This window comes from Triturus cristatus, chromosome 3_2, assembly GCF_964204655.1.
Source record: "Triturus cristatus chromosome 3_2, aTriCri1.1, whole genome shotgun sequence".
Lineage (NCBI taxonomy): Eukaryota > Metazoa > Chordata > Amphibia > Caudata > Salamandridae > Triturus > Triturus cristatus.
Genome location: NC_140584.1, coordinates 806721376 through 806744275, shown reverse-complemented (window position 1 = coordinate 806744275; position 22900 = coordinate 806721376). Strand labels below are relative to the sequence as shown.

Sequence of the window (22900 nt, the reverse complement as noted above, 5' to 3'; positions counted from 1 at the left end):
CCAGTTGGGATTACAAACAGCCTGAACATGCTCCTGGTAACCCTTGTAACCACAGAAATCAAACTTATCATGGTGCACTGTGGATAATGTCACAGAGTGCTTGCAAACGTGGATACAACTCGTTTGGCTGATGTTCTGTAAACATTACGCCTATTAAGATGCTATAAATTACACAAAGTTTACTAAAAAAAAAGATTTAAATAGTCTTTCATTTTTGTAGTGGTCTCTGTTTAAAGGGGGAGTAAAAAACTCAAATACCTATTGCACATTTGCTGCACAGATACCAAACTGCACTGCAAGACTAGAGACACTCAAAGGAGAGGTTTACACTGAGGAATCCACCATGCGGGACCAACAAACTGACTGTTTCAGTTTATACAGCAATTCATTCGGGAATATATTCACTTTTCAGTTTCAGTTTTAACGTCTTTATTTCGATTTTTCATCATAAAAGACACACATATACACAAAATTACATTAAATACAATTAGTGCGCCGAAGTCATAAAATCATAAATATTTAAATACACATGCTAAACAAATCAAAAAGAAACAAGACAAGAAAAGTTAAGGCAAGGCAAATCTAGTTAAAAATCTTAATTAAACATGCTTGTAAAGACGTCAAGGGGAATTGTAAAAACATTTGAGCATATATAAAAAATAGCAGATCGTCAATACTAATAAAATCATAGGCCAAAAAATCAGTGGGATAACACAGTATACAAATTATTTGGGTCATGATACTATGAGCTGACTGACTTAATCCTTATCAGCCAAGCCCACCCAAGGAATTTGGCCAATCCTATGGTTAGCCATTCAGAAGTGTTGGTTCTCAAGATGTACAATGCTTCACTACTCACTCGGGTGTTTAGTCTAGTACATATAGGTTTCAGCCACTTATTACGTGGTTCACAATAAGCAGTACAGACAAATAAAAAATGACCTAGTGTTTCTTTGCAAACGGTACAACAGGGACAAAAACTTGACTCCAATCTCTGCCAGCCACTAGTAAAAGCCCTCAGAGGCAGTGTACCTACACGGAACTGATGGTATAGTTTCCTATCTAATGTTTTAAGGATAACATCCCAGTATACTTCTTTGTTAGGTACTGTTTTGTGGAGCAAAAACTGGCCTGTCAAATTCATTTTCTCAGAAAGTGCCACATGTTCCGTTTTTACCATAGACCAAAAGAGAAGTTTAAATTCATTCTTGGTAGGGAAGGTTTGAGAACCCGGCTCCGACCAAAGCAAGGGAAGACCCATTTCGGTAAGAGTGTTCTTAATTAGCTTTAGCCACGGTATGTCACCTGCCCCTTGTTGCATTCTCACATCCTGTAATTCACGGGCAAACATGGCCGACTCCGGGGTGGACCATATGCGTCTCCATAACGCCACCATCCTATAGAGGGCCTGGTGTTTAATGGTATGCATGCCCATGTCCATCAAAAGTGGAAGGACTGGTGTTGAGGGGGGGAGACTAACTAAGTTTCGAAGAAATTTATTCTGTATCCTATCCAGGACAGCCAGGTCCACACATCCCCAAATATCGGCCCCATATAATATGGCTGAGCTGATTTTAGCACTATAAATTTTAAGTGCGGGCAGTACTCTTTTAGTCAGGGAACACCGCTGTACTTTTACTAGACAACCAGTCAGGCGGGCAAATTTCAAACAGAGTGCCGCTACTTGATCTTTCCATTGTAGCCTATAATCCAAGGTAACACCAAGATAAGTCATTACATCAACCTGCTCCAGTCTAGACCCATTCATTAAAATATGGCCCCTCAATGGCTTTTTCTTAGTCAGGACCATGAACTTGGTTTTATTAATATTGATCTCAAGATCATTCATATTGCAAAAGTCCATGAATTTATTTATTGCTGCCTGTAAACCCTTCTGTGTTTTGGCCAATATGAGAGTATCATCTGCAAAAATTAAAAGAGGGAATTTGGTCCCACCCAGTGAAGGAGCATCAGTGGGGGTATCTGAGAGGAACTTAACCACCTGATTAATGAAGAGTACAAATAGGGTGGGGGCCAGGACACAACCCTGCCTCACACCGCGAGTTACGGGGAAGGAATCGGTAACCTGGCCCTGGCGACCCCATCTGACTCTTGCAAAGTTACCCTCATGCATCCTGATGGTAAGTTCTAATAGTGCACTAGGGACCCCCATCCTTCTCAATGCTGCCCACATCTTCCCTCTGGGGACCAGATCAAACGCTGATTTGAGGTCCACAAATGCAGCGAAGATCTTCCCGTCTCTCAATAACACAGTTTTCCAATAGATCATGACAAATCTTAATATCTGATCAACTGTGCTAAAGTGTGCTCTAAAACCCGCCTGCATTGGAGACAGAATATCTACTTCTGACATCCACGAATGGATTTTCCCTAACAGCATTCTGGCTATTACTTTTTGTAGGGCATTGATGAGGCTGATGGGGCGATAATTTCCCACATCAGATCTATCCCCTTTTTTGTGCACTGGCAAAATCTCAGCCCCTTTCTAGGAGTTTGGGATCCTAGTCCCTCTAGCTATAGCATTTGCTAAGATTAATATGTACGGGACCCAGTGTGTTTGATCGTATTTGAAGAGGTCCGCAGGGATGCAGTCCATGCCGGGGGCTTTGCCATTCTGCACTTGTTTAAGAGCAGAAATAGCTTCAGTTTCAGTGAAAACAATGTGATCAAGTGAGGACACCTCAGACTGCACACTGGCATCTTCCCTAATAGTAGTACGGGAGATCCGTTCCGTGTGGCTGAACTGTGCCTCGTAATGCTTGACCCATTGCTCTGCAGGGACGTGGTTTACTGGAGTATGTAATTCCCCCGCCCCTCCCCATTTCACAACCTCCCAAAATTTTTGTTGGTTAGATGAGGTACTTGCCTGGTATAAATCTAACCAACGCTGATCATCCCATTTGATTTTTGCCTCTTTTAATGCTTTCTTATAATTCACCCTGGCTATCCTTATATCCGGACATGATTTGGATTTAATAGCCCTTAACAGAGAGCTGTGGGCAATACTACAGGTCTTATCATACCATTTCAACCTAGATTGTGCTGGGACATTAATTCCTCCTTTTACGGGTTTGATAAAAAAAGACTTAATTTTACTAAAAAGAGACTCATGAATTGTCCCGATTTGGTCAAGTGGGGTTCCAGCCTCAAGTATGGGTACCATCTGTTTTGTAGCCGCTAGGACCTCCATGGCAATCCTGCTAATAGTAGCAGTATTGTCTTGGAGCCCAGCCCATCTTACCCTTCTGCAATCATTTGTGAGACCAGCGTCTGCTGTATCAATATTTGTTGCAGGGTTCATGCGGAGACCCTCATCCACTGATAATTTTATTACCAGGGGGTTATGATCACTCTCGGATCTAGTGACTATTTCCATGTCCACCAATATTTCCCAAAACTCTATCTTTAACAAAAAATAATCAATGCGGCTCGAGTTTAGGGAGTTATCAAATGTAACTTTTCCCATCTGGTCTGATTTGGTCCTTCCATTCGCTGCACGCAAATCCCATTCAAGGCAAAGACCCAACCACTGCATAACTGCCTCCGTGACTTTTTTAATTGGAGGAATAGACAAAGGGGGAATATTCCAAATCTGATCAATTTCCCCATATCCCCCGCTATCAAGATTAGGAAACGGTTCGAAACAACAGTTGAAATCAACTGCCACCATGACACATTTGTCACTACTAATGTTATTCAGTAGGGAGTCAAGTTCAACTACCACTCCCGCAGGCTTCCCACCTGGTAACCCTCTAGCATATATGTTGAACAAACAAAGGTCCTGGTTATTTTTACCGGTTAATTTCAACGCTTGGATGTCATTACTCAGAGTAGGGAGTTCCGTGATAGTAATGGCTAAGGATTGTCTAATCCAAATAACTAGACCTCCTGAAGGGCGACCCTTCGGTCCTTTACTAGCTGGTTTGTAGTAATTAAGGTAGCCAACCCGATAAATAGCGTCGGTTGACCAACTTTCCTGCAGGATAATAACATCATGTAAATCCACAAAGGAGCCCCAATCAGCCTCTGACGCTTTCCCCCTTAAGCCCGCTATATTCCAAGACAAGACTGCGAGGGTGTAAGTTGTTTTCTTTGCCATCTTGGCGGTTGGGTTGGCGACAGCCTTAGTGATCGTCTGTCTAGGGGTACCTGACAAGAATGTTTCCCTTATTTCCACCCTCTGTGAATTTGCGCTAGACACAGGGACAGTCTCTACCCCAGGGACACTCACATTATTTAAAGAGCAAGTTACTACAGCACTAGAACGCCCGGTAATCAATTGTTCTACATCATGTCAATCCACACCTTCCAGGCCGGAAAGGGGAGCAAACCGGTTCGCAAGGTGGGGATAGAACATTGGATAGAGCGGAGTGTCAAAATGGAATCTCCCTCTAGACCTGTCCCTTCTTAAGTGATGAAACGGGGTGTGGGATCTATTTGCATATAAAGCTGGATAAAAATAATGCAATAGTAAAGTTTGTACATCCCCAACTCTACCGAATCTTGGTTCCCTGCAAATGTATTCGGCAACCCAAGGCTCTCTAAAGCTAACCACCACACAATCCCCCTCAAGATCTTTCTTACCAAAACCTATCCAATCCACCCTCCTTACATTAAGTATTTCAGGATTTAGGTTAGGAGGGAGTGGCCGGTTTTTATTAAGCCAGAATGTAACCTTATTGTAAAGATCCTTGTGTGTTTCCCTCTTGCCATCTACAAGCGGAGCCACGCCAGTTAAAACAATTGTATAAGGCACTGACTCCGGTGGGAGGTTCACACACTGTTTCTTTGGGATGGGTTTGGCGATGGGCTGATGACTAATATTTTTGCCCCTAACGGAAGTTAAGTTTTTCTGAACCTGCTGGTTTTTTACAGGCTTTGGCCTTGCAGGGTTCTCTGTAGAAACTGCTTTCTTAGGAGCGGGTACAGTTTTTTGCGGGGCCTTGGGTATAGAGGGTCCCACTTGTGAACTATTACCCCCCGCTTTATTGTTCATCATAATGGTGGGCTTCGGAATGGTCGGGACAGGAGGGGTCAGACCAGCAATTGCTAAGCTGGCGAGGATTCTGTCAGAGGTCGCTATATTATCCTTCACTAGCAGATCTAAGGAATCCATTTTTGTATTTAGTAACCTAGTCCTTTCAAAAAGAGGTAAAAGTAGAGATTTGAATAGCAGCTCAATTTTAGCCAAAAATATCTCTTCTGTAATGCTAATCATAGTCTCACCTCCCCCTTGCTGGGCAGTAGCGTTAGTATTGGGTAGCTGTGGGGGGGATGGTGAGGCATTTCCCAACCCCTCAGCTTGTTCCTCCATGTCCGGTGAGTCTACCCTCTTGCGTTTCCCAGGGTTATGAGTGGGTGTTTGTTGTGGATGGGAAAGGGAATCCATTAGTTCAGTACTAATATTGAGATTTGGTGAGTCTGAAAGACCAGAATTATCCCTGGACTGATCTAGGCAAGTGGTCCCGCTATTTGGTAAGTTAACGTACGCAGTATTAAAAGCATTTTCCTGGTTAGAATCCACTATCTCCACAGTATGAATCTCAGGAGCAGTTACCAACATTACTTCTACATTACTGTCCGAGTTCAACGTGGAAAGTGGGACAGGGGAGACAGCCTCATTGATTTTACCTAGTGAAGACCGCTTGCCAGTAATAATATCAAGCGAAAGGCGTTTTTCAACCAGGGCGATCTCCTTCTCTAATATAGCAGTAGAACGTTTAAAAAACTGATCAATTGTACCAGTGAAAGTACCATTAGAGGTTGAGACCTGAACTTGCCTCTCCTTACCAGACCTTAAGGGCATTTTTGTTATTCTTATTAAGATACAGCGGGCGGGGATATAACCAACCTCAATACTCAATCAGCGATGCCACTCAGGCCACAGTATTTATCCTTCCAAATATGAGGACTTTAACGTCACTTTAGACACAAACAGTAACAATAATAATTATACCAGTTAATAAGGTTCAAAAATACGTAATTAGGAAGAAAATGTTAATAATAGGGCCCAGCCCGGCCTCCTCCGTCCCCGGACGGCCACAGACGGTCCCGCCCTTGTCCCGGGCTTCTCCCGGCGCGCTCCCGCGCGCTCCCGCGCGCTCCCGCGCAGCGGCAGATGCAGACTCCTTTGTGGATGTTGCAGAGGTGGGAGGATTGTTGGGGGCGGGGCGATGAGGGAGAGCGGCCCAGGTGGAGCGGGCGGGGGATGACCAGAGACTCCTGGGAGATGGAGTCCTATCCCTTGTGCTCGCAGCCCTCAGCCCCAGGTACGCCCCAGACAGCTGTTCCCAGGTGTTGGAAAGTGCCTCGCAGCGAAGCGGGACCCGCGCAGCGGGTACCGCGAGGCGTGGAATGGAAAACCGGCAAATGTCTTCTGAAATGCAGGGTCAGCACAAACAAACAGCAATAAGGTCCCACGTAGCAATAAGCACTCCTCGCTTAAATCCGTGCTCAGATCTGTTGGGGGCGGGGCGATGAGGGAGAGCGGCCCAGGTGGAGCGGGCGGGGGATGACCAGAGACTCCTGGGAGATGGAGTCCTATCCCTTGTGCTCGCAGCCCTCAGCCCCAGGTACGCCCCAGACAGCTGCTCCCAGGTGTTGGAAAGTGCCTCGCAGCGAAGCGGGACCCGCGCAGCGGGTACCGCGAGGCGTGGAATGGAAAACCGGCAAATGTCTTCTGAAATGCAGGGTCAGCACAAACAAACAGCAATAAGGTCCCACGTAGCAATAAGCACTCCTCGCTTAAATCCGTGCTCAGATCTGTTGGGGGCGGGGCGATGAGGGAGAGCGGCCCAGGTGGAGCGGGCGGGGGATGACCAGAGACTCCTGGGAGATGGAGTCCTATCCCTTGTGCTCGCAGCCCTCAGCCCCAGGTACGCCCCAGACAGCTGCTCCCAGGTGTTGGAAAGTGCCTCGCAGCGAAGCGGGACCCTCGCAGCGGGTACCGCGAGGCGTGGAATGGAAAACCGGCAAATGTCTTCTGAAATGCAGGGTCAGCACAAACAAACAGCAATAAGGTCCCACGTAGCAATAAGCACTCCTCGCTTAAATCCGTGCTCAGATCTGTTGGGGGCGGGGCGATGAGGGAGAGCGGCCCAGGTGGAGCGGGCGGCGGATGACCAGAGACTCCTGGGAGATGGAGTCCTATCCCTTGTGCTCGCAGCCCTCAGCCCCAGGTACGCCCCAGACAGCTGCTCCCAGGTGTTGGAAAGTGCCTCGCAGCGAAGCGGGACCCGCGCAGCGGGTACCGCGAGGCGTGGAATGGAAAACCGGCAAATGTCTTCTGAAATGCAGGGTCAGCACAAACAAACAGCAATAAGGTCCCACGTAGCAATAAGCACTCCTCGCTTAAATCCGTGCTCAGATCTGTTGGGGGCGGGGCGATGAGGGAGAGCGGCCCAGGTGGAGCGGGCGGGGGATGACCAGAGACTCCTGGGAGATGGAGTCCTATCCCTTGTGCTCGCAGCCCTCAGCCCCAGGTACGCCCCAGACAGCTGCTCCCAGGTGTTGGAAAGTGCCTCGCAGCGAAGCGGGACCCGCGCAGCGGGTACCGCGAGGCGTGGAATGGAAAACCGGCAAATGTCTTCTGAAATGCAGGGTCAGCACAAACAAACAGCAATAAGGTCCCTCACTTTTAAGAAAAGCAATTATCACCACAGTTATTGTTGTCTGGTTCTTGCTTTTCGGGTTTAATGAAATAAATGAACCCCTTGAAGATGTGCTGTGCAGATTACTGTTGCCCCTGAAGAACGAACATAGAATCACGCGTGTTAGCCTTTTTATAGGAGGTGAATTTTAATATGCAACACTCAGAGAACAGGGCGATTCATCCCAAAGCATGTTAGTGCATTTCATGCACAGGTAGGCCAGACTAAGTCAACAGCCATACAAGGGTCCTCAGCCCATCTCTCCCAAGAGAGGGAACAATCAGAGCTGCCTTCGCTCATAGAAAGCCCTGGGCAAAACCAAATGTGCAGCCCCCCCCAACTAGTCCTCTTTAATTGTCTAAGTATTGAAGATTTAGGCGAAGAAGTAGGGAGGGGCAAGATTGAGTGCCAAGAAAAAAAACCACACAAAAACAGTCCACAATGGTTCCAGCACCCTTCAGAAAATGAGCTTAAATACACTTGTCTTTGGACTCTAGTCTTAGGGGAATGCTGCAGGGAGCTCCAGGGCCCCGGCAGGTCAGTGCCCTGGGCATGGGCCCACCACGCACATGCTGAAGGCTGGGAACTGTATACCTCTGATACACGCTGAAGGGGTTTCTCTTTGCAAAGCCTGCTTGCTGAAGGGTTTTATAAAAGGCAGTAGCTATATCCTTCTCTGTCTTAACAATGGAACCGCCATACTAACTCCTAAATCCTAAATGGTAATGACTTCAGTTCACTCATAATGCCTTGGAGTGACTTGAACCAGCAATCAAACTGAGAAGTAAAGGTTACTATAGCCTTATGCCAAACCGGCCCGGATAGGGATCCCATCCACAAAATCCCCTGCTTCCCACTCCTCCCTACTTTATTGACAGTCCCTTCGTGTCAGTAAGCAATGCAACAGCTTGGTGAACTGTTTACTGAAGATACAGTGGTAGTTCTTGATGCCTGCCACACCCCATATGCCTTTCCTGGGCACAGAGCAGAGGTCCCCTGCGTGTGCGGGGGGCTGCTGGTTGACCAGTCCACAAGAACCCCACAGAAGCACCGAAAGCACTGTGGGGTTATGGGTGAAAAATGACCTCCTGCTTTGGACGTAGGGCTGCACAGTCTGGCCTGAAGCCCGAGGCCCATACAAGATCCCCGCCTCACCTCTTAACTCCATCATTACCGATCTTGCCAAAGGCTGTGGTGGAGTTAGTAAGTTGCTGACCACACCGCGGCCTGTGACAGGCTGGATAAGGTGGAGTCGGCTCCCCACTCCCTGCTTCGAGATGCCTGTTCCACAACCTAACTAGATCGATACTCGAGAATGGCCCAGGCCTGTAACCCGGGCCTCTCCCCTCTCCTTCCAGACTGCTCTGCAGGAAGGTGCTCAGTCTCTGCCCGCCTCGGGTGACAGAAAGCTGCCCGAGGCATCTCTCCATCTCCTGAGGCATGAAGCGCCAAGCAGCATGTGGTTCGACCTTCACAAGACCGCAGCTCCCTCTTGCAGGCAAAGGGTGGCCAGTACTGAAGGCTCACCGAGCCGAGATGGGATGGCTGCCATGGTCAGCAGAAGGAAAGGCTTGCTGCTTGCAAATGGGCTTGTGTATGTGAATGCGCATGCAAAACTGTTTGTGTGTTTATGTGAAGAGTGAGCATGAGTGTATCTTTACCATCCTTTGAATGGATGACTTGTGTCCTCACACTGCTCACGCTAAGACATTAAGGAAACAACGGTTTTCCCGGTCTTTCAGCTCTCCATGAGAGTGCATGTTTTCTTGCTCTTTCCTTCGAGAGCTGCGGTCTCTCCCCTCGACTGCTGCTCTCCTCTCCCCACCCACACATCTTTCAGCAAGCTGGGCTGTTCCTTTTTCAAATACATTTTATGCACTTTAAACTTATTTTTCTTTTTTACCGCTCCAAAATTGGTGTCGGGCATCATGGAATGGTAAAAAAACAACATGGCGGCCGTGTCATTTCGCATGTGATGCAGGCACATGCACAGGTAATCACAGTGACTTCCCCTAACATCATGATGTGTAACTGTACATGCAACACATGACGCACATCTGCGTAGAAGTCATCACACTTTTTTTCTATTTTTTTGCCGATGCTGCAGCATCAGGAAAAAGCACTTCTTTTTTGCAGATTCTGAGCCGCATTGGCAAAAACTCTGGCATAGCCAATGGGTCGAAAAGAAGAGTCATACTGGCTTCGCCATTGCTGGTTTCCTCTTGCTTTTGATGGAGGGGATCATATTTAAAAATTTCTTGGATGCTACTTCGTGGGATCTTTGTTCTTCTTTGATGCTAGAGTTTTAGAAACTCCGTGCCATCGGGCTGCTGAAGGGATTTATGGTCTCTTTGGAGGTCGTTTACTGTGGGATCTCTGTAACACCGAGGTACTGCGAGTAGCATTGGTGTGCCCCTGTGTCGCAGGTATGAATGTAGCCCAGGGTGGCTGAACAGATTAAGGATGTTTGGTGTCCCTGTGGTGCTGCAACTGCAGTCTATAATTGGCTGAACACTGGACGGAGGTTAGCATATCAGTTGTGTGTTGCGTTAAGATAGGGTTATCTCTCGTGCAATGGGTTTATTAATTTATGAGTTCCATGCAATAGCATCTGTATATCTTTGGGGTGCTGTTAAGGTGAATATGATGGTGGGGGGATGATCAGAAGATCTATACATTTGTAGAGGGCCAATTTGTGTATCACTAGTCGCCTGCCATGCAGTGGGAACACTGTATCTCTGGCTGCTAATAAGGTGTAGTCCTTTCACCAAAGACATAAGTGTATGGATTAAGGCAAACAATTTCTATACTCCCAAACAGTCGTAAAAGAGTCTTACCAGCTCTTTCATCTAGTTATCCGTGTGGCATCGCCAAGCACAATGCTGTGGTGGCTGACGTGAGAGCATTACATACGTTTCCTATGATACCCTTAAACCTCATATTATCCACCAGTTTGTAATGGAATGTCATGATTTGTAAAGCAGTTTAATTTGTAGTCATATCACCTCAGGCATCTTTTCGCCTTATATGATATTGTTGTACATCATAGCTAGTGTTTGATACTGTGTTATTAGATCCCTAGCATCATGCATTTTAATGTCATAACATGATAGTTGTCCAATAAATAACCTATTTAGAGAATCACTTGATATTGGGCTGTGCATACAATCCGGAAGTCACAGTTCTAGTCCGGAAGAGGTGAACAAGACTATAACCGTTCTGATATTGATAAACCGAGCACCATGTCATTGGACTTCATGTACAGCTCGAAGTAACAGGAAAATACAGTAACAATCGCAAAGAAAAAAAACAACACGTTCTAATACATTTTAATATTGTTGCCTCTAACAAGGAATCATTCATGTCAAAGCATATGACATGACAGATTTGGACTCCTTAAAATTATTTGGGGATTGGGTCGGAACATGCATCCCAAATTGCACTGCTTTAAAATACATTTTTGAGGGACGAACCCTCTATATAAAAAAAAAAAAAAAAAAAAAAAAAAAAAAAAAAAACGGTTGGGCTCACTCACTGATTAAAAGGTTCAAATCCTGGACAGTTACTGGTTTTTTGAGCACCAGAAAAGTTTGGAGTAGATCTACTTCCGCACAAGAACGTGTCTCGCCAGAAGGGGGCGACTCGGACAGACAGGGACTGTTATACTTCCTGACCAAAAGGAAGTGGTCACAGGCCCACCCCATAAATGACACGATGGATTGCTTGGAGACGCTGCAACTTTCATCTATAGCCATGAAATCCATACCCTTACCTGGGCACTATAAAAGCATCCCGAGCTGCCAAGAACAATGCTATGCGCAAAGATCTGCTATGACTCGGCGCCAAACTGACATAAACAGGAAGTCCTTATCTTACAAGTAGCGTGAATGCTCATTTGTCGTGTCCATAGATCAGAAATGCGGTCATAAATCTGTATTGCGACAATTGCATGCAATACATAACTGAGGTGTTTACAAATTGCAATATTCACGTGAGGTGAATCATTTCCGGCTTCATTATATATTTGCCTAGATCCACAGATATAAACCGATAGGATGAAAAACGTTTTGTAACAATATGCAAAGTGCTACATAGGCCGATGTTCAATAAACTCCCTTTATTGCATTCTTACCTGCAACAAGCAGGTGTTAGTCACCTTACTTGACCAGAGCAGGAATCTCACATACAAAGGTGGGGCTTCAGATACCGGCAAATGAACCCTGCTGATCTGGTTATATTGCCTGTTACGTCAGTGCTCATATTGAGAAATCGTTTTCCAAATTCTGTTTCCCTCTGCAACAATACCGGATGTTCCCAAAATAATTCCTCACTTGTACGGGTAGCTTGCTGTGCGTTGTATTGTCTTTCTCAGCTTATAAAGAGAAATGTGTTCTTTCCAACAAATACATCTTATAGTTTCTTACCTGGAGGTGTAGTTATGCAGCTTGACGAATTTTCTGGATTCACATGTTGTGCATTATTCCACCATCTAGTGGTTGGGTCTGGAGTGGTCTGCTTTTTTTTGTAGTCCTTTTTCTCTTCTAGATTTATCTTTGTTAATGGGAGTTGACATACCTCCATTTGGTATCCCCCGTGACGCAGTACTGCTTCCTCCGGAAGTTCCAACCTTTGGTCCCAATCTTCTGATTTTCTTTTCCATCCATCTTCTTGGTGGAAGTGGGAGGGTCGCTTATGGATCCAGAAAATTCTTCAAGCTACAAAACTACACCTACAGGTAGGAAACTATATATTTTGCAGAGTGAATCTATTCTGGATTCACATGCTGTGAATGGATTTTGTAGTGTTTTCTAACTTTGTGGTGGATGGGTTGAAGATGGTCATTGATTAGTAAACAGATATTGTAAGGCGTTTAGCCCCATTTGTGCTTCCTTGTTCATTTATTTATCAATACAGTAATGTATTGGGAATGTGTGTGCATACAGATGACCACATTGCTGTCATACAGAATTTCTGCAACGGTGTATTTGCCAGAAAGTCAATGGTTGCTCCTTTCTTTTGTGTTTAATGTGCTTTAGGTGCTACACTCAGTTTTTCTCCAGAATATGAATGGTTTGCGCAATCCATCTTGCAATTGTGTTCTTAGTTACTGGTCTCCCCAAGAAACTATTTGCAAAAGGAATGAATAGTTGTTTTGTTTTCCTATTTGGTTTTGTCCTTTCTATGTAGTGCATTATGGCACGCCTTGCGTCTGTGTGTGCAACGTTCTCTATGCATGCTCCTTTAGTTTAAAGAAAAAAAATATTGTATTTGTATACTTTGGTTCATGTGGAACTGTGAAGTGACCTTTGGTAATAATTGCGGATCTGTCCTCATGGCTATCCTATCTTTATGAATTTGAAAATATGGTTCTTGTATTGCGAGAACTTGCAACTCACTCTCTCTGTGCAGTGAAGTTATAGCTATCAGGAATGCAGTCTTTAAGGTCAGCATTTATAACAAAGCCTTGTGTAAAGGTTCGAACAGTGCTTTCATTAATTGTGTGAGAACCACATTTAGATTCCATGTGGGTGTCGGTACGTTCTTTCATGGTGCTATTCTTTTTGATCCTTCCAAGAACCTCTTTATTACAGGTGATGTGAAAAAAACTTCTTCCAATATGGCCTCGTGTGTAAGCAAATACTGCTGTTAAATGAACTTTTAAAGAGGCATCTGTTAGTCTTTCCTCTAGAAGATGTGTTAAATATTTTTACTCCGTCTTATCCTTAGTATTTTTTCCTATTAATCCATTTTTAATACACCAAAAAGAGTATCTCTTCCACCTTGCCCCGTAACACTTTCTTGCTTCTCTTAGAACAGCCATTGTGCTTTGGGGTAGCTCTAGATGACCAAACCTTAAGTCCTCATGAGCCATGCTGCTAGGCTCAAAGTCTTTGGTTCTGGGTGTAGTATCTTTTGGAATTTTCCTTGAACTAGTTCCATTAGTTCTGAGAACCAGGTTCGTCTTGCCCACTGTGAGGCAATTAATATTTGAGCCATTCTGCTCGTTCTGCATTTGCTGATCACTCTGTGTACCAGTGGAATCGAATTTCAGGCAGGTGTTGGCGATGTTCTTGCCACTTTCTGCCAGATGTAGTATCCTCTTTCTGTATTACTCTGGTAGGTTCTACATTAATTCACCCATCTCCTCCTACTGTTGATGGGCGTGTCTGTTCAGTAGTGCATTTGAATTAGCAATACGCCACTAGTTGGCAGCACTACGTTCCACTTTGTGTCCCATAACGTCCATGCGCTTGCTCTCCTTATCTGGAGGCAGGCCTGAGGTATATAGAATGTTGGCCTTTATCCTTGTTGTGGATGTTATAATAGAGTCGGCAGGTACAGTGCCTTTAATATATGAAGGGTCCTTTGAAGAGTATTTATATTTTTTTCTCAGCCCTAGAAGTCACAGCTCTACAAGTGGCTAGTTGAATGATTCCTTACCGTGGTCTAGGTTGCTAAAAAGCATGGGCACTGTGCTTAATTTGTAAAAAGAATAAATGCCAGGGCCCTCGTCAGGAGGCCACTGCAGCTTGCACCATCCATTGCCCCTGTCATTGCTGCCAATGACAATAGAAACACAACTACTAACTATCCCACTAACAAGTATAACAATTCATACTATTCCAGGCCTCCAAAGCTATTGGAATGGCTTGGGTGGCAGTTATTAGTCATTGTTAATGTGCATTCAATTAATAAACAATTGTTGTTGTGCTCATCCGTAGTTAGGCATACTGTCATAAGAGCCGGAGCTGACGTTTAAGTGCCCATGCCGAGCACCGGAAACCACTTGCTCAAATTAAGCACTACATGGGCAGGAATTTACTCCTTGCGTGTGTTGGCACCAATGTTTCCAGCAGAAAACCTGACTGGTTTGGCTTCTTCCAGCTGCACGCCATATCTCTCAGCAGCCTGCTTTATGACCTGATAATACATCTCAATATCATCGGGAGGCAAAGGCCTTGATAAATAACTGTCCACTCTTTCCACTGGGGAGTCTGTTTCCAGGTCTTGCCATGTGTCTCATTGTATTCGGACTTCACCGAACCCTGAAACATCCCCTCTTGAAGTAGTTCTTCCTCTTCATAGAAGAGTTCTTCCTCCTCTCCTGGAGGATGAGGGGTCAATGGTGGCCCGATTTCCTTAACCTGTTTCTCTGTGGGCTCCTTCTGTGTTGAAGTTTTCACCAGTATTCTGAAGCTCATCAGACTCTCCTAAAAGTCTCTCTTTTCTGGAGAAGGGTGGCCATTTCAGCCTCAAGGCGCCTCTTTTTCTTCTTGACTTCAGCAGCACGTTCTTGGGAGTTGAGGCTTGCTGTCTTTCTTTTCAGCGTCGGAGAGTCTTTCAACAAAGTGGCAGTCATCTAGCTTCTATGTTCGGCTCTGGACCGTTCTGATTTTGACAAAGAAATGTCCTTTCCTTATCTGTCCTTCGTTGATGTGGGCTTTCCACAAGTTTTTCCTCCAACAGAATCCGCCTCAAAGGATCCGTGAGGCTCCTCATCTCTGGGTGTGCATCCTTTCGATGTCCTAGATTCAGATCTTCGTGACTCAGACATTTTCTTGGGGTGGGTCAATGGATCACATACCGCGAGTTTCTTCGTCTTTTTGGTCGCCTGGCCTTCGACGATCTCCAGATCTACATCTGATGTTTCCCTTTCAGTTTTCTCAGCCACAGTTTCCTTGTCTTCAATCGAGAGGCCTAGGTCTCTCAGGGAAGGAGTCATCTGCTGGCCCTGCAAAGTGTGATGGGCTACTATCTGCCTCTCTCTCTCTCTCTCACCCTCAGCGTCTTCAACATAAACAGGGAGCAGGCGTTAAAGACTATCCTTCGGCACTCGACAGGTAGACAAAGGTTGCAGACCAGGTGTTTGTCCTTCTGCGAGAACTTGTGGCAGCAATTCATACACAAACTGGAAAGATGATTTCTCCATTAGGCCAAACTGGGAGCCCACTGAATGGGCATTATTGAAAAAACATCAAGTGAATCTGGTCTTTTCTGCAGATATCACCTGCGGTCCCCACTCGTTGGTGTTGTTTTCCGATTTTGCTGACGTGTGAGAAACTTCTTCAAAACTTCTTCCTTGTATTGGAGATCCTTCAGCAAACATCCAGACCCAATGACGGAAAAAAAGGATCCGAAGATCGTGACCAAAGTTGGGAGCTTCTGGAGGAAGCAGCACAATGTCACAAGGGACTCCAAATGGAGGTATGTTGACGCCCACCAACAAAGAAACATCTAAAAGAGAAAAAGGACTACAAAAAAGGAGACCATTCTGCAACACCCAATAGATGGCGGAATAATGCACAGCAGGTGAATTCAGACAGGACTCATGCTGCAAAAATTAACATACTACAACTAAGTAAATAATGTAGTTACTTCATCTTCTCTGTCGCCTTGTGCCTCCTTATGGTCATGGATTGTCTCAGTGATGTTCAATATACTGGTGAGGTGCATTCTGTGTTACTTTTTGTGTTCCTTACACCCATATATTAACTTCAATATATTACACTGCCATTATTTTTTTTTGTTTTTAGTATAACTCCTACTACTCTGAGCCAACATTTATAATGACAATAGAAGACAACCTCTAACAAGACAGACTGAAAGTAAAGGGACCTACGTACACTCCCATCTCCACTGCCTGCAATATCTGCCCTGACCAGCTTAGCTTTATCACACCTGCCTCCAAACCAATGTAAGCAGCAGACAGGATTATGATCTTCTACGACAGACCACTGCCCATCTCAACGTTGACTTCTCCCAGACCACCTTTTTTGTCTTCTCATGTCAAAAGATAAAATATTGGCAAAAGTGGCTCTTTTCTGATTATTTTAATACATGCAAATATAAAATCAGATTTTTAAAAATTTAGAAAACCACTTAGGAAGATTCTCCCTTCATGTGTAATCATGGCGGTTTCATATTCATTTTAGACAATGCAAAAGATTTATTAGTACCGTCTGTCCCTCGATAGGCTTGTTTTGTGACAGGATCAATAAACGCTTCTGAAACATGCTTACTTTCCTTGTTAATTGTTTAGGCCAAAGCAGCACTGAAATACAGCCACAGGTCAGTGCGAGACTCAAGATGGTCATCCTGCAGGCTCGCAAAGTATAATAGAAATCATAATGGGATCATAAATGGATTCCTTTGACTGACAGCAAAGGAGGGACATATTAACCTGGTCATGTCTAAAATAAGAAAACGTAAATAAAAGCCCCTCTAGTTGCATTTAATGAACCTTAGAACAATGCTATGAACAGAGGAAAAACAGTCACAGGCTGATTTCATACCATTCCAGAAGATGTCCTCAGCCACACTTGGGAATTAAACCCATGAACTTGTATGGAATTATGGAAGTCCATTGGATGCACATATTTTCAGGTGAGGAGGAAGAAAATGAAGGTTACCTTGGCGATCCGGATTCCATTCACCCACTGGTGCAAAGTTCGGACATCATCACAGCAGAGGTATTTGATGTACTGAGATTTCTTCTGGATCTGAGGGTGCTTAAAGACAAGAAAGAAAATTGAATTTAATGAGAATGAAGTCTAAATATTCTCATGATGTTTGTTGTATTCTGTTGTTTCTGCACTATTTTTGAGGAACTGGATATTTCTGGTCAATGCGGACATTTTACATTCCTCAGAGCAGAGGACATTCTGGCCCCATTTAGATGCACTGGTCTATACTTTAATGCTGGAAACTGTAACCCAAAGTACAATAAATTACGACTGTCAAAATGGGATTTCAACGATCATTAAAATGCAAAAGGGTAACTATCTGTTAAAACACTAAAGATGTGCTTTCCTCATTCTCTTTTCAAGAATCTATTCTCATACTTGTATTTAAATTAAAATACCACAAATATTACTTTACTCATTAAGTAAATGGATAGCCACATTCTGCTCTTCCGCTGCTTACCTCTCTACCTATCAAGTTATCAGAAAATGACTCTCCAATTAACAGTGCATAAGTCATTCTAATCACACTCATTACGACAGTGGCTGGTCAGCTAGGACTCCAAAACTGGAATGTCTTATTCTTAATGGCACTCTCTATTGTAATCTGTAAGTAATGCACGTCTACGAAAAACACATAACTTATGCTTACAATTGCAATTTCTTCTGTTCAGTAAATCACATCTTGCTAATACTTTTTCTGGCCGAAAAACCAATATTAACGTTTCACGCAAAAAAATAAAACACTTTAGAACAGGGAAAAAAAAACTTGATTGAAAAACGCAAATCAGTGCAGAAAAATAGTCAATAATTAAATCACCTAATGTGAATAGAGCATACCAAAACATTAACTCAATTGTGCTTGACCTCAACATAATACATAGGCACATCAAAACAGTGAACGTGTGCTTCAAACTGGATGTAAACATGTTGCTTTAAACATCCAATACACAAGTTCTTGGATGAGCCTTTGTGTATGTTCTACTCATGTCTAAGCACCAGTATTAGATCTGGTTTGATAGCACAGCTGTCGGATAGACCTATACTTACCAATTCACTGATAGGGCTTTAGATCCACACAGAGGACTAATGCTCTCTCACCTCTTGCTATTGGCTGCTTGGTGAATCATTCCTCCTCATATGCACTTACATTACAATGCACGAGGGAGTATTTTACATCACAAAAGTGCACTCAATCAAAACTCATTAAATTATTTCTCGCATAGGAGATGTGAGCAGCAATAAAAAGACATTTCCACTGCAGCACGTTTAACACATCAGCCATATGTAAGCCATATCTACTAGTTTCTCTAAAGCTTGTTTCATGAGGTATCCAGTAGGAATCAATGATAAAGTGATCTTTAATCAAAACAAAGGTAGAGGTTAACACAACATTTTGCACAGTCTAAAGTCTTAGTCAGGGAGTTATAAACCATAGACACAATTAAGCAAGAGTCCCACGAACACACGGTGTGGCTCACTCTGAATAACAGGAGGATGAGTTTCAGCAGCACAGCCTGTAAAGGAACCCTGCACCAATGAACTAATGCGAGAAACCATATTGAGGTCTTCATCGCATACGATGGCCAAATATGACGCTTTCTTGGCAGACGTGACCTTGTGGCTGAGGAAGCTAATACCGGTGCCAGTTGCCCTTTGGATTTCACAAGGTGTCTGTGATCTTAACTGTCTTCCATTGCTGTAAATTAGTTTTACAATCAATGTGCATGGTGCTACTATTTTTCATGAAAGAAGAGTCCTGAACCTCAAAAATAAACGGGATAATTCTACTTTTCTCTTTTAGGCATACAGACTAATAAGTTTCCCTACATGAATGTTTAGCAGAGGCATTTCTACTCACACTGTCAGTTTGGGCGTTAAATGTAATTTTGTATTAGTTTGTTTTTTTAATCAAACTTCACCACTGCTTCCCCTTTTCGCCAACGGTATACTGCAGGATTTTTAAGTGAGCCCGTGACCTTTATAACCCTGGCGGACAACTACTCTACGCTCGCGTAGTTTGCGTAGGTTGTGCTACTTCACGCTACGCGAATTGCACGTAGCACAGACCAAAAACGCATAGCGCAGCAAAATTGTCATTTTTGGCTCGTTTGCGGTCCTCAACGTCAAGTTGGCGACCGCAAGCGAGAAAAATGACATCCCGGCGAGACTTTTTCCTTGTTCGCGATCAGCAACATCAAGTTGCCAATCGCGAGCGTGGAAAATAAACCTCCCGGCGAGATTCTCAACGCGGGGAGGTCAGGTTTCTCATTGCGAGTGGTCGCGTATGCTCGCGACCGCTCAAGATGAGAAACTACCAGTCCGCGTTGAGAAAGCGACCGCTCGAGTAAAAATCTACTTGAGCGGCAGAAAACGATAGCTCGCACTGTGCAAGATACCGTTTTCAATGATTGCACAGTGCGGACAAGCATCCGGCACTGTGCAATCATCGCGTACAGCGCACTAAGCAGTTCGCGTAGTGCTAAGCGTATCTCGCGAAGTGCACTTTGCGTAGCTACTATGCGAACTACGCCCAGGGTTAGACCTTTAGCAGATCTTATTTATCTAGATACTACATTTATTTCCCACAGGTAGCAGTCACTTGAGAATTTAGCCACTGCCATTCTGTCTGGCCACGAGGTGGCGCTGTTGCAATACTGCCGTCTATTAGGACAACTCAAGTAGCTTTTTGCTTGATCCCCATCCAACTTTGCGGAGATCCCAGCTTCAATCTGCGTCCGTCAGGAGAACTTTGTTGTCGGAAAGTTGGGCATACTCTACAACAAAAGAGCCCCCCTCACACATGCCCCTTGCCGCACAGCCTGTACAATTAAAGCCTGGGCGCGTGCTGTTACCTCCCATCTGTGCTACACATTCACAGTAATAAATGAACACAAGTCCAGAATGCTTGGACGTCATTTCCACAGTGGCCCAATGTAAAAATGTTAAATTGACGCTCCTGTTCGCATACAGAACAAGGCGAAATTTCTGGCAAACAGCTCTGAGTGAAGTACGAAGTATTATTATCATACACTAGACTACATATGCACTGACTCTCTAAAAAACATCTGATCTCACGTGCAATCGAAACCTCAATATTCTTTTCCCACACGCTGTACTCTTGGATGTCCCCCTAAGGGGCTTCTTTGCATCCGTTTCATCTTTTGATACAAGCTTTGCAGCTTATAATGCTCCTCATTAGCTGCAGGAGCAGCACACTGGACGCTCGCCTTCTTCCAACTCATTACCAGCCCTTCCTATGAAAGCCAAACCTAGTCTGCTATGGGTGACCGTCCGGGTCTAGGGAGGCCACTTCCGCACAGGTCATTACAGGCAGTTTCCAGCCCTGGGCTGTCCTCACTAGCTTAATGCACTCTCAGTGCTATAGTTTTAATTTGCTTTCCTTGAAAAATTCAGATCAATACATCAAACAGTAATGATTTGTAGGGGGAAGAGGTGGGCTGAAGCAGTATCCGTGATGACATGGCGTTAGGTGACCCCCTGTGTCCAGGTTCCATCAACGCCCAAGCTGGCTTGGTGGAGTCGGACGCCTGGCGTGTGGTTACCTTCAGCACCAGGCAGTAGTCCGTCGGGGCCTTGTACTTGCTCCGATAGTCCTGTCCATAGTACACGTTAACGTGATCCAGCTGCAGGAAACACACCAGGTCACGAGACGCCTACAAATGAAAAAAAAAAGCAACTTTGGAAAGAGCTAGAGAAAAAGATCAACAGGCAAGAGAACAGAAATGAAAAACATTTTTTTTTGCCAATCTCGGCTCCCCATACTGACGCAATCCATATCAATTTACAGAGATTCTGGGGGAAAGTGTGCGTTGGTGTATCATAAAGCGAGCGGATTCGGAGCCTGCAGGGAGTGTCACTGTGAAATGTGGGCAGAGGACGGTATTTTGCTTCGAGAGACAGCGGCATCCAAACAAGTACATCCCAAGTGTGAATCGGCACTAGAACAGCAATGTCCCCTGCAGGATAAGGAGGCATGCACCCCGGCCCGGAGTGATCCAGCTGCAAACGACATCTGGTACTGGGATTTTTGGAGGCCCAATACACATGGTTAATCCGAGATGTAGACTGAAGCCTAGACCGGTCCCTGGACTCCGAGGTCCAGAGCCTGAGACCCGGAGATATGCAACAAACAGGCCCTGCAGGTGACAAGGGACTACAGCCCGTGTCCTTGGGTTGTCAATATTAAGCAGGGGAGGCAGGGTAACACTGAACACACCTTTTTCTATGATTTAGAATATATGTGGCATCTACTGGACCCAGCCAAGTAAAGTTCTGCCTGTATGAGACACCCAGACACTTGTGCGCAGGCTGCCTTTGCGTTCCGGTCCCTTCGATGACATGCACACCTCAAGACCCTCATGCTCAACACACAGATCAGCGTTCCTTTTCACCTTGGCTTTCCCTTTCGGGACGTAGTAGATTCCAGATGCTCGCAGGAGAAAGTAGCGCTTTTTCCAGGATTTCTTGCCATCGTCCTTCAACCAAAGGACGCCCTCGATTTCTGGTACAGTTACATTACTGCCGCAAAAACACTCCTACACGGGACGTGATAAGAACAGACAAACACGTTAATGATGGGGCTTTCACACCAACGAAGACACACCCGCTTCACCAGTTTTTATGTATGGATACCACACACTACCACCTTCTGCATCACAATTCAGTGAACAAACACTTTCTTTCCACCATCATTCAATAAAAGTCACGCGTCCTCCAGCTGAGATTTAGTTTTTTTTTTAAAAAGCTACTTACATGTAGCATCTTCTGCGTATTCAGTCTGTGGACCACTCTCATTATAGAACCAGGAGATCAAAAACCTAAAACTTGCAATGCTCTCAACGAAAGAACTAGATTATGAGCCTGGCTCACTGGTCTGTAGAGATTCCTATAACGATTTCCTCAACTGAGCCATCAGGAAGCGGTCTCGCAAAGAGCCTTACATTTTCGCTACACTGGCAGTTCTGCATAAAACAAAACTGTCTAGAGGCAATATTTGCAATTTCAGTAAAATTATGAAATTGACCTTTAACGAAATTTGACCTGTATAATCGCATTAAGAATTGCAATATCCGCTGTGCAGCAAGATACAGGGTGACAGTATTTCTTCCAGCTCTTTGACGGCCATTTGCATCCTGTGCAGTGAGCCCCTTAAATCCTCCTTGAACCACAGAGCTCGCTGCTAATCGTGCTGGGGAGTGCGCAGGAGGCAACATACTATATGGCAAAGGGTCTGGAAATGGAAAGCGGAGGATGTCTGGATTAAAATGCCCTACTTGATGCTCCTGCACAGTAAGACACAGTCAATGACTCCTTCAGAGCACAGCGCCTACTATAGACAAAATTAAGCACCTCTTTTTCAGAAACCAAGGGGTGAACCTGCGCTTTACAGATACACGTGCTATGTTATTGAAGATAGTTTGTCCACTTACTGTGTCTTGGCCGACTTGAATAAGCGAGGACGCTGAAGTAGTTTAACAAAACATCATACACCATTTTCCCCCTGTTTGTTTTTGGAAAACTTTTCTTCTTGAGGGATTAAGCCAAGAACTTATTTTAAAAAACATGAACTGAGCTGCGTCATGCTTCGGAATGACCAATACCTAACAGTTAAGTGGCCTTCTAATGCAGACTCACAAACCATTAAGGCCAACTGGTACCAAAGGAGAATAGTTCGAGCTGATTCTCTTGGTTCCAAAACCTCACTTGGAGGCAGATGCGGTACTGCGTATCAGATGGTGGAGTCAC

At 44.7% G+C, this 22900-nt stretch overlaps 1 protein-coding gene across 5 annotated transcripts in view; it reads right to left on the bottom strand.

Moving 5' to 3' along the window:
• Window positions 1-22900, bottom strand: part of RAPH1 (Ras association (RalGDS/AF-6) and pleckstrin homology domains 1) — a 375673-nt gene that overhangs the window by 18304 nt on the left and 334469 nt on the right. For all 5 annotated transcript variants that reach the window (XM_085648936.1, XM_085648932.1, XM_085648933.1 and 2 more), the window contains 3 exons: window positions 21547-21690; window positions 20698-20808; window positions 17081-17179 (listed from right to left, as the gene is read on the bottom strand). In XM_085648936.1, coding sequence (XP_085505062.1) covers window positions 17081-17179; window positions 20698-20808; window positions 21547-21690 — 354 coding nt within the window. The remainder of the gene's footprint in view (window positions 1-17080; window positions 17180-20697; window positions 20809-21546; window positions 21691-22900) is intronic.